The 14,162-nt window shown below is 29.4% G+C and overlaps 4 protein-coding genes across 4 annotated transcripts; 1 reads left to right on the plus strand and 3 right to left on the minus strand.

The window, feature by feature from the left end:
- Positions 1 to 325: 325 nt before the first annotated feature.
- On the minus strand, positions 326 to 2,901 carry LOC126917929 (uncharacterized). Its single transcript, XM_050725364.1, has 4 exons — positions 2,752 to 2,901; positions 1,904 to 2,093; positions 1,348 to 1,562; positions 326 to 866 (listed from the first exon to the last, which is right to left on the minus strand). The coding sequence occupies exons 1-4, from the start codon at positions 2,764 to 2,766 to the stop codon at positions 708 to 710; spliced, it is 579 nt and encodes a 192-aa protein (XP_050581321.1). The 5' UTR covers positions 2,767 to 2,901; the 3' UTR covers positions 326 to 707.
- A 773-nt stretch (positions 2,902 to 3,674) lies between these two features.
- On the minus strand, positions 3,675 to 6,270 carry LOC126917928 (alpha-tocopherol transfer protein-like). The gene is made up of 4 exons (XM_050725363.1): positions 6,153 to 6,270; positions 5,218 to 5,508; positions 4,154 to 4,517; positions 3,675 to 4,016 (listed from the first exon to the last, which is right to left on the minus strand). Exons 2-4 carry the CDS (start codon positions 5,496 to 5,498, stop codon positions 3,759 to 3,761), a joined length of 903 nt encoding a protein of 300 aa, XP_050581320.1. The 5' UTR covers positions 5,499 to 5,508; positions 6,153 to 6,270; the 3' UTR covers positions 3,675 to 3,758.
- A 1,209-nt stretch (positions 6,271 to 7,479) lies between these two features.
- LOC126917927 (alpha-tocopherol transfer protein-like) lies at positions 7,480 to 9,792 on the minus strand. The gene is made up of 3 exons (XM_050725362.1): positions 9,212 to 9,792; positions 8,705 to 9,068; positions 7,480 to 7,879 (listed from the first exon to the last, which is right to left on the minus strand). The coding sequence occupies exons 1-3, from the start codon at positions 9,511 to 9,513 to the stop codon at positions 7,622 to 7,624; spliced, it is 924 nt and encodes a 307-aa protein (XP_050581319.1). The 5' UTR covers positions 9,514 to 9,792; the 3' UTR covers positions 7,480 to 7,621.
- A 2,625-nt stretch (positions 9,793 to 12,417) lies between these two features.
- Positions 12,418 to 14,012, plus strand: LOC126917925 (transcription termination factor 3, mitochondrial). Its single transcript, XM_050725359.1, has 2 exons — positions 12,418 to 13,611; positions 13,702 to 14,012. The coding sequence occupies exons 1-2, from the start codon at positions 12,630 to 12,632 to the stop codon at positions 13,977 to 13,979; spliced, it is 1,260 nt and encodes a 419-aa protein (XP_050581316.1). The 5' UTR covers positions 12,418 to 12,629; the 3' UTR covers positions 13,980 to 14,012.
- Positions 14,013 to 14,162: the final 150 nt, after the last annotated feature.

Raw genomic sequence — 14,162 nt, forward strand, 5'->3', positions numbered from 1 at the left:
AATGTATATAAACATGTTAAAAGCAGGATCACGCTACACGACGTAGTAGATACGAACTCTAACAAATCGATTAGAGCACCTTACTTGTGAAACATTTTTTGATCACTAAGTATCTTTCCCCTAACACGGAAGTTGCCAGACCTATTAGGTATTTACAGTATGTATGAATAAATGTGTACTTATAGAGCTTATAAGATCGTGGTCGCAACTACCGTTTCATGCACCCTTGGTGTGCCATCTTCTGGTAAAGAATTGAATTGATGCGGGGTGTGCGATTTTTCGAGAAAGTTTTTTGAAGATTTTTCTGTTTTAAGATAAAAAAGTATTGTAAAGGTATTCGTATTTTAATTGTAATTGATCTAATGTTACAATAACAAATGTTAACAAATTAAAACAGATTAACGTTATTCCCAACAAAATCTATAAATACATTGAATTATTAAGATTTCATTCATATTATCTGAGATGCAGAACATACATAATGATAAACATACATTATTATTGAGCGGTTAAAATTTGTAATTTAATTAGATTAAATAGACTGTACATTAAATCTTAAATCTAGATTCTTGAGTATTAAGTTCATTCTTCAATATTAAATGAACTTTCATTTTTCATAATTTTTCGTAATAGCATTAAAAGTGATCATTTAAAGTAATACTCGATGCCATCGTGTTTTTAAATTTTCGTCAACAAATATAATAAGTTTAATACGCATGGTCAGGATTTACATCGTTTACTACAGAAGTAGCTTCGTAAGCTAGTCGTGCTGCCTCTCTTTGATTTGCAATTGCTGCATGTTCCTCGGCTATCTTCTGGTAGAGTTGAATATGTCTGTCCTTTGCTCTCCCCACACTCGCCGAATCCTGTAAGATGTTATACACGATCATTGGGTGAAAGCTACCGTACCGAATCTTCTCTAGCAATAAAATTGAGCCTCAATCGAGTATATTTGTTCATGACTGATAAAAGAAACTTGGATAGAATTATTATTGGACTGCGGATATCTATGTGAAAATTCATATTTTTATAAGTATAATTAAGAACCGCAATCTAGGTAGAAAATTGTCTTACACTGTACTTTGGATCTTTCGATATATCCATCATCAACGCATCGTACTTTTTCATTAATGATATATTTACAATTCAATTTATCAATAATTTCAAATCTTAATTTGATTCTTTTACGTCTCAATGGATTGAAAAAACGACACATTTAATAAGGAGTAATAAACAGTAAATGCGTAGTATGCAGACCAGGTAATAATCCTTCAGCCAAGTAGTAATTAAACGATCATAGAATTTAATTATTACTGTTTGTTAAAAGACACAATTAAAGTTTATTACCCGTGGTAGATTGACTGGGACGCCATGAGCATTTGACTCGGCAATTTTCTGGTATAATCGAAAATGTCTTTCCTTTGCGAGTCTCACAGCTTCAGAATCGATAGGTTGAGCGATAGTATCTTCATAATTTATTAAAGATGCGTGAAATCCACTTTCATCAGCAGCATATTGAACTGTTCGTATTTTATGCTTGGGATCGATGAAGGAATAAGAACCTAAAATATAAACAATTACAATTTATTTATATAATAAATTATATTTATATATATAATAATAAATTTATATAATAAAGACAGTTTATAAATTGAATATATATTATTTGTCGATATTTGTCTTAAATACAAACAAGATTACAAATACGAATAAAATTATTTTTATATAAAACAATAAACACAAGACAGAAATTAAATAAATATGTAAATATCTTATATATCTTCATATATTATATGCATTCTGTGTATTTTTATGTTTTTAAATTCCGCATAAATGCATGAAAATCCATAATCTATAATAATTATAACCTGTAATAATGATCTCATAAGAGGCATTGAATTACCTTGAACATGTCCAGCGCCATCTCCACTCTCTTGATGAACACGATCAATGTTTCCAGGATATCGTCCCGCCTGGTATTGAAAACTGTAAGGTCTAGGAGGCGGTGGTGGGGTAGTTGTAGTCGTCGTAGAATATTCTGACAAAAGATGCGATACGTCCCCCAGGCAGGGGCTAATCAGAACGATTGCGATCTGATTCGAAAGTATAGTAATCTAATTAGCTATGTACACCGACCAATTAGTCGAATGTAATACAAGTTGACGTCATTTTTGTACAATTACAATTGAATAACAATTATGAATTTAGTTTATTAGATGAATGTTTTAAATTATCAATAGATTTACCAATTTAGTTAAAAATAATATGAAGAATATATATATATTCATTAGCAATTCTTGCTATTTTAAGTTCATAGACAATATTTATAGAGATATAAAAATTATAAAATAAAAAACTAATCAATAATTGTAATTATGTGAAATAATAAGAAACGAATAAATTAATAATCATATGTTCAGATGATGAAAGATGAAACCTGTGTACGAAGCACATAAATACCAAACTGATTACGGAATCAGGAATAATAATTTCAACCAACTAATCAAAACGCGATGTAATAGTATTTATTATTTCTATTCTTAAATTTTAGTTCTTTCTTTAAATTTCACATATCAAATATTTTACTGAATGAAACGAAACTTGTTTAAAATACATTGAAATTAATTGATGCTTTAGTTAATAAAAATTTAAATATAATGGCGCGATCAAAATATTACGAAGAATTATATAATGATATTGATATGGATTAAACAATGATGATATTAAATATGGTGAAATTGATGTACATACCATTAGATTTCTCATCCTGGCTGCTATGAGTCGACACTTTCGTATAGACGAATCGACATAAACTGAGATACTCTGCCAGTGAAAGTAATATAAGAAACTAACGAAAAGGTGGAGGCAGTACGTGTTAAACCTGTTTTAACATTGGCGCTTCTTCGAACATAGTAAACATTCCTTTTCATAGTAAAATAATTAAAGGGGGTAATGATGGTATTATAATATGTTGTAACACGTTAAACATCTCTAGATCGAATCTGTTATCAATTTTTGCTTTAATTTTCAATGGAAATTATGTGAAAAGAGAGATTTTATTGAAATTACCAAATAATTATATTTGAATAAAATTCCAGTATATTAAATAAATTTTCTATAAAAAGCTAATAAAAATAAAATTCAATGAAATAAATTCTATATCTGGAAAATCTATGCAATAAAAATACCTATGTATGTTGGATAGTGTGACATCAGGTAAGGACGTGACGGCGTGAGGGGTGATTGTTTATTAACATTGTCAAGATATGTTATGTTTGTGAGCGTTACCAAGAGATGTTAGAGGAAAAGTGAGCGTGGAAAACGTTGTAACGAGAGTTGAGAGAGTCAGAGTTAAATTTATCGTTGTCGAGTGTAGATCCTTGTGTTGTTGTGTCGTAGAAGTAGTGAGTAACGAATACGTGAAACACAGGATATTATATTCAATTTCGTGTGAGTTCAAACGATATTGTACTAATCATACTGTTACCTACAAATTAATAATATAACATTCCTACATGTATAATTTCATAAGAAAATAATGAAGTCGAGAAATCATTAAGAAACTAATATTATATGAAATAAAATTAATTATAATTTTTATATATTTATTATAAAATAAATATTGTAGAATAAATTTACAACATGTAGGATAGAAATAGAAAAAAAGAAGAAAAAACATTTATGCTCATTTATTCATAAATTATCTCAATGGATGGACTTTAACGAATTTGTTTAAATCTGTATAGACAATTGAACATTTAATCGATATCGAGTTTCTTGAAAGTGCCTTCAACGCCAAACAGATCGGTCGCTGTTTTCCCTTTACCTGCTCTCAATGATTCATTAACACGCCTTGTTTGTTCTTCTTCCAAAAACCAGTCACGATTATCCTCGAGCATTTTGACAGACTTTTCGTGGAGTTGCATTAACGGACCAGCCTTTCCACCTGCCTCGTTTGGTAATATATCCACTGGTAAAAATTTCGCTACTGTATCCAAAGTTGTATGCGTATGAAGCTGTAACAAATTAATATAACCAGTTAATAACACCATAAAATCAATTATTAATAATATCTTCAGCGGGTTTCGAAGTTTAAAATTTTTAAGAATGAAATAAATCTGAAGTGCAAGTTGTACCAATACTATTCTATTACCATGTCTAATAATTCCTTCTTCATGAACGGTTTCATCATATTCAGTATCACATCCATCACGCTCGTAATATTCATAAAATGGAACCCTTTCAAGCGAACTGGCAATGCTTCTTGCAAATAAAAAAGATACTTCTTCAAACCCATCGGATTCAATCGAGCAGCGTGACCGAATACAACGTTCTTCATATCGAATAAAATGATATGTCCCTGAGTTGTGCCTTCTTTGTAAAGCCACAAATCAAGCACCATGCTCAGAAATTTCATTGCATCGTTATAGACATAATTCGAAGGATCCGTATCGATTAGTCTTCCGTAAAGAACAGCGTAACCTTCTGGCGTTTTCGTCTCTAAAACTTGGATAGTTCTAAAAATCCAATAATTATTAAATTACTAAACACTCCATAATTACTATTATATAATTAATAAGATTAATTAAGATTTATATTTTTCGACGCGTAGCTTAAATATCGGGTTATTCAGAAGATTTGTAGCGAAATTTGAAAAGAGATAATCTATTACTGTAAATATTAATTAGAATTAGAATTACAAATAAGGATTAGAATTTTATTAATTAATACACGCAGATCTAATATATTTATGATTTTATGAGTTCTTCTTTGAACATCTTTTCGCTTTTTCGTAATTTCGCCAAATATACAGTAAAAATTTATGTAGATTATTAGAAATATAATGAATTCCCTAAACAACCTGATAAATAATATAATACTTTAATATTCATTTTTCTCTTTTTTTTGTGAACGATAACATGTATTAGCAAAGAAGAGATAATGGGTTCTATGCGTGCAATTAGTAATTAAGTGTAGTATTATACATAATATAAGATAATTAAACGTGAGAAGATTAATACGTGAGATTTTAATTAAGAACAATGACTGTGAAGATGAAGTATGTATGGTATTTGTTAGGCGCCTTTAGTTACTAGATTCAATTTCAGTTGTAATTATTATTTATAATGGAATAATAATATATAACTATATACGTATATGGCTTAGAGAAATCGAATTCTTTAACGCTAGAGCTATCAATAACTAAAGTATACGCACATTGTCTGAAAAGATTTCCTTAATTCCTTCGACCCTAAAGGATCTCTATTGGAAAAGAATTCGGGTACGTGGCTCCTCACAGTGTAATATGCATCAATAGTCGTTTTTGTGGGTTCCATCCGATAGTAATTACTATGTAGAAATAACACCAATTCGGAATCTGTTATTTTTGGTAGATGAGGCTGTTTCTTGTACCAGTCTCTTAACATCTGCATGTCTTCCTCTTTCAGGTCTGGATTATTCTTTAACTCATCTTCGTATTTCATTCCTTGGAATGCCATATTTGAGTTCCTTCAAAAATTAGACAAATCTCCTTTATATCATAAGATTCACAAGGAAACTTTAAAACACAGTCTTTAAATTTTGATCAAATACGTAAACTTAATTTTTATTTAGCTTCTTACTTATTAATTAATTTGTAGCTTCCGGTTTTTTTTTATCTTTGAAAATTTGCAATTTTGTTGGATGAGAAGAATGTTTTTCTTATCTAAGATACAGATTTTACTAGAATCTTCTAATTTTCATGTATACATGAAATATATGTAATTTTAAATATCAACAGCAACTATCAACGATATAATTTAGTTATCAACTTCGATACAAGAATAATTTTATAAAATGTACAATAAAATTTATAAAATATTCTTACATATAATAATGAACTCAGATGTAAATTATTAATTTTACAATGATACAATGTACAAGCAATAAAATATTCACGATATGAATGATTAATTTTGAGACATCGATTTTTCCAGAAATTTTGTAAAAATGCATTAAAGTCGATGTGAAAAAATTCTTATTTAATTTTCTTGAATAAATTGATAATACTAATATTTTATATTTATGGCTTTGAAAATTTTTAACGAAAGTCGTAATTTGGTTTATTGAATACTTAAAATGAAATATTTGAAAGAAATGGAACACTGCAGTACCAAGGAAAGCTTATTTCCTGAAGATCACTTCAACGCGATACTACGGTGGCGGCTTGAATAGTACTAACTTCTTTAGAGATCCGAGTACAATCGAGTGATGGAATGAGTTAATATCGGATAATCACACATAGCGTGACAGTCGAGGTCGTCAGACTTCCAAGTGCCAAATTATATATCTTAACATGACATGAAAAATCCTATGAAAGATTCTATGAGAATTGATATGCTTTTATATAACCATTTATGATGCATAATAAAATCAACGAGATGTATAAACATATAATGAAACGTTTATATAGATAACTTTTACATATGGTATTTTAAAAAGATATAAACAATTAAATTTAAGGATGTTGAGTTAGTTACAAATACTGAGATATATCAAGTAATTAATATTAAGAAATATCAGATAATTAATATTAAGAATATTGAGGAATATTAGGTAATCTATTATTTGTTTAATGGTTTAATGATGACTAATTAGTAGAAATTATTTTCTAAATACTGGAATGTATGAGATTAATTCAAGTACTAAACTATTAGGAAAAGTTTTTTTCTTATCATTCTGATCAAGCAGAAAAGGTATAAGTGTAATGTACTGGATAGAAATAAAATGCATCATGACGTTGAATATGTTCCACAATATTGCAAACAGGAACTTGTCATTAAAGGAAATTGTTAGGTTACGGATACCGAAGTCGGACTTTAAAATGATGCACGCGTAGACAAAGTATCAGTTTTACATTAGATTACACTGCAAGGTATCAGTAATAAAAGTGAATCGTTTAGCCAAAAAGATTGGCAAACTAGTCAATTATTATCTGTATTTGTGTTTATTTTATAATAGTCAATTTATTAGATTAATAATTGTATTGTTCAAATTTTTACATTAGATAGGCGTATGAATTTTATCATGATTATTTATCAAAAAGAAATATGTTTATAATGAGCACCAATTTTCTAAAATATATTCTTACAACTTTGTACAACTTAAATCATTTTCTTGAAATTATTTATGAAATTATATATGGAAGAGATTCATAAAGAATTGAAAGGAGATGATTTCGAAAATTTCTTTGTGATAAATTACCAAGAATATATCTTGTTATCCAAAAATGTATGAAGCTGTAAATATTAACAAGTAGCAATTAGTACGTAACGGTATAATTAATCGTTGAACTAAAGAATTCTACTGGCGCTAATTACTAGCATACATTTAAATTTGTATACTATTTTCGTCAAAAATTCCCGTTAATGAGATTGTTACGAACAGAAAAATGAAAAAAAGAAGACAACAATTTATTGAGCAAAATGAACACAACGCGTGTACAGTAATAAACCTTTATTACTTTTTACAAGATACGCGTAACAAATAGGTTTCTCAGAATTTAAATATCAAAAATTGTTCACAAAGTCGCATACAGAGAGGAGATTGTTCATTAAATAAAAAATATGAGATCGATACTGTCTTAATCTATGTCGAGCTTCTTGAATGTGCCCTCGACACCAAACAGATCATTGGCGATGTTACTTTTTCCAATACGCAACGATTCATCCACCTTGCCATATTTCATTTCTTCGAGGAACCATTCTCGTTTACTGTCGATTTCATTTATCCGCGCTTCCTGCATTTCAGCTAGCGATCCAGCTTTTCCACCGATTTCATTCGGTAAGAGATCGAGAGAGATGTATTCTTCCAGTGTTTTTAACGACGAATGCAAATGTATCTAAAAAAAAAAAAGGAAACTGATGAAATGTAAAATAATATTTAACTTTAAAAAATATATCGAAGAATTTCTAAACAAATATTTTTATTTGGTAATCGTGCTTTGTGTTTTCACTTAAATTTTATTTTCACTATGTCCAAATACTTCCGTGAGTCGTTGGTGCAAATTATTCATTTCAATAAAAATTATTGATAATATTACGAAATATTTTAGATAAGAAGAAAAATAATTTTTGAAGGATTAACATGGTAATTGCAAATATCGTTTCACGTACGCAACGATATAATGCACCTACTTCGTAACACTTTTAGCATCGAGAAATGCATCACCGTTGTTGCTCTACAGAGCGGAAAATTATCATTTTATGCAGAGTCTAACATAGACAAGTAATTATTTCTTATGTAAGCCGTCGTCGAAAAAGACATATATAATACATAAATTACAAATGACACAACGATGTTCTCGTAATACGTGAGCGAAATATCATGAAACTAATGTAATGTAATCGATACATACAATACCAGGAAATTCGCGTTAACTGGTGTATAATTAATTATTCAATAAACACAAAATGAAAATTGTAATTCAACAGATGTTACTAGAATACCAATAATGTCAAAATATTTGGTTTTAACATTCAACATATTATTCATATTCCTTTTATCACTTTTCACGAATAAAATATATTTCGAAATTTGAAAAGGAGTATACATCTGTTTATATACATGTACTGTATATAAACATGAAAAAGAAACATTTTTATATTGTTATACAATTAATTAATGATGGAACTAAAACTCCGAATCTCGTTATAAAATTCCTTACCATGTTCCAAAGTTCCTTCTTCATAAATGGTTTTGCCATATTCAGGATGACATCCATCACTGAAGGAGTATTAATAAAATGTATGCCCTTTATACGAACAGGTATGGCTTCCTGAACGTACATCACTAGCTTTTTCATCCCCATAGGATTTATCCGCCCTACGTGGCCGAGAGTCACGTTAGATGTATCTGCGATAAAAATATAGCCATCGCAAGTGCCATTTTTCAAACCAATCAAATCGCATCCCATGAAGATATTCTTGTTACTATCTTCGAAAGAATAATGTGAAGGATTAGTATCCATTAATCTTCCGAAGAGTATCTTGTAACCATGCTTCGAGAGTCCAGGCAATTCAGAACTGAAACTACAGTGTAGGAAGAGAGATTAATTACAAATTATCTACTAATCAAGAAACCAGTAACGTTAATAGGTTTAATTACTGACGGAGAAAATTTCAAATTAAACAACAAAATAATAGAAATTATCAAACAATCGATTAAAACTTACACAACGTTAAAAGCTTGCCGTAATTCTTTGGATCCCAAAGGATCTCTGTTATCAAAAAATTCAGGAACATGAGATCTAATAGTAAAAAAATTCTCTATAGTATTCTTAGCTGCCTCCATGCTATAATAATTACTATGAAGAAACAAAATGAGATGCAAATTGGAAGGTTTAGGTAAATGTTGCTGTTTATCACACCACTCTCTCAACATTTCGATATCCGACATCTTTAGTTCCGAATTCTTCTTCAATTCTTCTTCCAAGGAAAAAGGATAAGGCAAAGGGATCATCTTTTTATTAACCATTTTCGTTTCGTAATTTAAACCAGTCGCACTCTGAACAAACGAATCAAACAACAAGTTCTTCTGAAGGTGCACAAGAATTTTTGTCGCGTTGCGACGATCTTTATCGTCAAATCCTTGAATGTTTGAAGACTTCTTGATCACTGAATCACGATAATTTCACCGATACACATCGATGCAGGAAAGTCTAACGCGGAAAACGTGTACGCGAATAAATTAATCGTAAGCAAAAACGGTATCACTGATCGGTCTGGAGTCTTAACGAAGACTGAAAGAAACACTAGGCGCGTTGATTTTTAATTCAGACCGTAAATTGATTGAATAACGTGTGGAGAAGGTAGCATTAGGCCAACGCACGGCAAATGTGTGTGTTTACGATTCAGGAATATTGTAATTTTTGTATCGTTAGAGTATACGGTGGAAAAAGATAATAATTACGATAGACGAAAATACATATTAGACCATTCTCAATAATTTCATCTGTGAATTATGCGTAAACACCGTTCATAGATAGGTATTAGGACATTGAGAAAAATAAGATAAAAGTGGAAAATCATTAGCGACTTGTTATAAGCAGTATGTGAATTTTCATGTAAGATAGTTTTATAAAGAGTTAGAACAGAAAGAAAGGAATAAGGGTAAAGTGGAGATAATATCTATATCGATGATTATGAAAATGGAGTAATTCGTGTATTCTTCATTTCGAAGTATTTGTATTTTTGCGCTCGAATCGGTTAAAAAATATTTTACCATTATAGTACGAAATTTTCTATTAAACTGTTTGCTCTTATAGCATAAAATTTGCTCTTATCGCCAGTGGTTATACAATTTTACAAGAATCTCATATGGAAATATATGTATTTGAAATAATAACCAATTTCATTAGTTTAATCTACAACTATGTTGTAAAAATTCTTCTCTGTTATAGTAAAATCAAACAATATAATACAGAATAATTGACTGATCCTTTGGTAATCTATCTCAATTATTTGTATAATTCCTTCGCTAATCTAAATTAATTATTTATATAAATGTATAATTGTATAAATTGCTGTATTCTATATGACGTTACGATACTTGTAAACGGGAGCGTACTTGCATATGATATCATAAACAGTAGACTACATGAACCGATTCAAGTTGAAAGCACCACGCCTAGATTCGTCGATAGAAGCGTCATGCTGCTACACATAGCGTTAATTAATTTTCATAGAGTAGCATCAACGAAGGAATTATGAAAGCATCCGCTGGAATAAAAAAGGCATTCACCGGAGCCGCAAAGGAATCGCGACGCTTTCTAATTTAATCATTTTCTGATCTAGTTCCTCGTTGTTCCGCTTTGAACACGGATGTCTTGAGTTTGCGATTATCTGCAAAAAAAATTCTCAAGAACATGATATTTATAATGATCGTAGACAAAGTTCATTATCAGAAGGGAATTAACAAAATGTACTACGTAAATATTTAGTAAGTATTTATTTTTAAAGAAAGAAGCATCAATTCTTACGCAAAAAAGCGTAGTCGTACAGGGTTGTACGCAGATCCTGTTTTCCGTTTAAAAGTTGTATAACTTTTTTATTTGTTAATAAATTTCGTTTATTTGTTTATTTATTTTTTTGCAACAAAATACACAAAGTGGAAATATTTTTAATTCAGAAACGGAAAATAATGTGGCGGAAATGATCCCCGTTTTCTGCATCGCAAACGCGGGCTCTTTCCACTACGTTCTGCATCACAGCTGTTAATGTTTCGGGTTCCAGGGCTTGAATTTGTTCTTTGCTTGTTATATTGTTTCAGGTTTATTAACACACATTCCTACAAATATTTCTACAGAAAAAAGTCAGATGCCGGGCGACCGGTAAAGCCAGTTGAATTTGAAAGCTCGTGAAATTAAGCGATATAATTATTCGAAAATTCAATTACTTCTCCTTTTTTCGTTATGAATTTGTCCATTATAAAGTTATACAAAAGAAATCAAAAACCTAGGAAGAAGATTTTAAGATATGTGATGGAGAAATCGTTATAAAATTTTTTAGTGGGAAAGTACCTGTATAAATCGAAGTGTTCAAAAGTAGAAAGTTTTACACTTATGAAATTATGCATGTAGTACATAGAACTTATATATATATATGTAATTGCTCATTATTGTGAAGTAATGATTTACATCGTTAGATAACAGCATGCAATACAAATACACGGTAATAACGAAACCTCCTTTAATTTCCTTCAGCTTAAACGACACTTTAAGACATGTAGTGCAAATTAAAGCTACGGCAACACTAAAGCAATTACACTGTATTAAATAGTAAGTTTCGTTAACTACTTCTACGAATAACTTAATAACTACTTTCTTAATATATTGCAATCAGAAGGAGAAAATTATAAAAAATTTATATGTAATCAAAATGTAAGACGAGCAGGTTTTTAATTAAATGTTTATACGTATGATATATTTATTTAATTGATCAATTAAATATTTAAATAAAACTCTACTTTGAATTATATAAAAAAACAAAAATAGTGTTAATTTAAATTCCATTCGAATAAAAACTAAATAAGATGATCAACGATATATATTTTTAAATTAAATACGTAACACTAATGAAAAGTGGAAAGTTTGGTCATTTTAAGTTTTATTAAAAGATTGGCTTCCAAAAGAATATAAAAGCCACTTCATTCTTCTAAAAATAAAATTATGTATTAACTTTTTATTATTTGTAGATGGTTATTGCCAAACTTAATAATATTTATCTAAAACATTTATTTTTTTACGTATGAAAATTTTTATTTATTATATTATCAAAAATATAGAGTCTCGAAGTACGTATCTTAATACAATATCAAAGAAATTATATAAATCTCATATTGAAGTGAAATAAAATATACTAAATCGATTTTATTTTTTAGATCAAATAAAATTTCTCGCAACGGAACACGTGCCTTTTAGTTCTTCGATTTACCGTGAATGACGATGGCACAGTTGTCGCTGCAGTGCCATGTACTTTACCTGTAACTGTACATACATACATACGTATGTACCAATGTGCATTGCAAGGAAGTTTATTTTGTTATTTCTTAGCAATTAAAAGATAATATTCCATGTAATTTTATCATTAAACATGATGACTTCACGGTTGTATACACTTTTACACTTAAAACCCTGCAATGTCGTTGAAATCAGAAATTTCATTTTTCAAAACGTTTCTAAAAGTTCCAAACTTTTTTATTGCTTTTCAACTGATGCAATTAAGGATAAAGTAACAGATATTAATGATAAAGAAGCTTACTTATCAAAGAATATTAAGCCTGATAATATAGGTTACACTGAGAAACTAACAAATAATGCATTTACAAAAAGAAATGAAGATATCGAAAACAATAGTAGTGTGACAAAAGTATATAATGAATTGCAGCAGTTATGTGGTACTGAATCTTTAGCAGGAAATATCTACAAAGCAAATGATACTTTGGAAGATATAGATGAAGAACTACCAGGACCATTTGATCATTGCAATAAAGATCTGTCTGATATTGGACCTAATATAACAGCAACTTATAATTTTGCAAAATTTGCAAACCACTCACATACAATTCAACAGTTAGTTAAATTAGGAGTTGAATTATATAAATTAGAAGCAAACAAAGAAGTACTAGAAATGTTTCTGAAACTCGACTTTGAAAGAGATATGAAACCATACATACAATTTTTATCTGATTGTGGTGTAAAATCAGAAAATCTGGGATTCTTCATCAACAGATATCCTATGGTTTTTAAAGAAAACTTGGATGATCTGCATACAAGAATAAGGTATTTGAGAGCTCGTAACTTTAACATACAAATGATACAAAGAATAGTAAACATACATCCTTCGTGGTTGGCTTTCAAGACACAAGAGATAGATAGTAGATTAGGCTATTTTCAAAATAATTTTCAAATGAATGGTTCTCAAACAAGAAATTTAGCAGTAAAATGTCCAAAGCTTATAACATATGATATGAAACGCATAAGAAAGAGTACTTTTGCTATAAAAGAGGAAATGGGTTTTAATGTGCCAGAAATACATCTTATTTTGCTTAAGGCACCACGAGTCTTGATTCGAGGTAATTAAAATAATTAATGCTAATAATATGTTAATGGGAATATATTTATTCTATCTGTTTGGATGTGAAAATGTTTTATTTTAATTACAGCCAGGACTAATGTGGTGCAAACTTTTGATTACCTCCATAATTATATGGAATTGTCACATACTATCATAAGCCAGGAAGCACAGGCTTTATTGTGTAGAAAAAGCAGGCTTGAAAGAAGACATGGATTTTTAGTAGAATTAAAAAGAAACCAATATGATCCTACAAAACCATTGTATGTGTCACTATTAAATTTAGTCAGAGGTAGTGATACTGAGTTTTGTGAAAAAGTTGCAAAAGCATCTATTCAAACTTACAATGATTTTCTAAAGACTTTTTAATGTATAAAATAAACATAATTATATCATAATAAATATTTGTATTTTTTCAGCCTTCTTGTTGAATAGTATAACCTTTATTGTATATATTTTACTTAAATATTAGGTATTCTTACATATTTCTATAGTCCTTTATGTACAGTTTTATATATCTTATACAAAAATGTTTAATCTGTTGTGTCAATA

This window comes from Bombus affinis, chromosome 6, assembly GCF_024516045.1.
Source record: "Bombus affinis isolate iyBomAffi1 chromosome 6, iyBomAffi1.2, whole genome shotgun sequence".
In the NCBI taxonomy this organism is placed as follows: Eukaryota; Metazoa; Arthropoda; class Insecta; order Hymenoptera; family Apidae; genus Bombus; species Bombus affinis.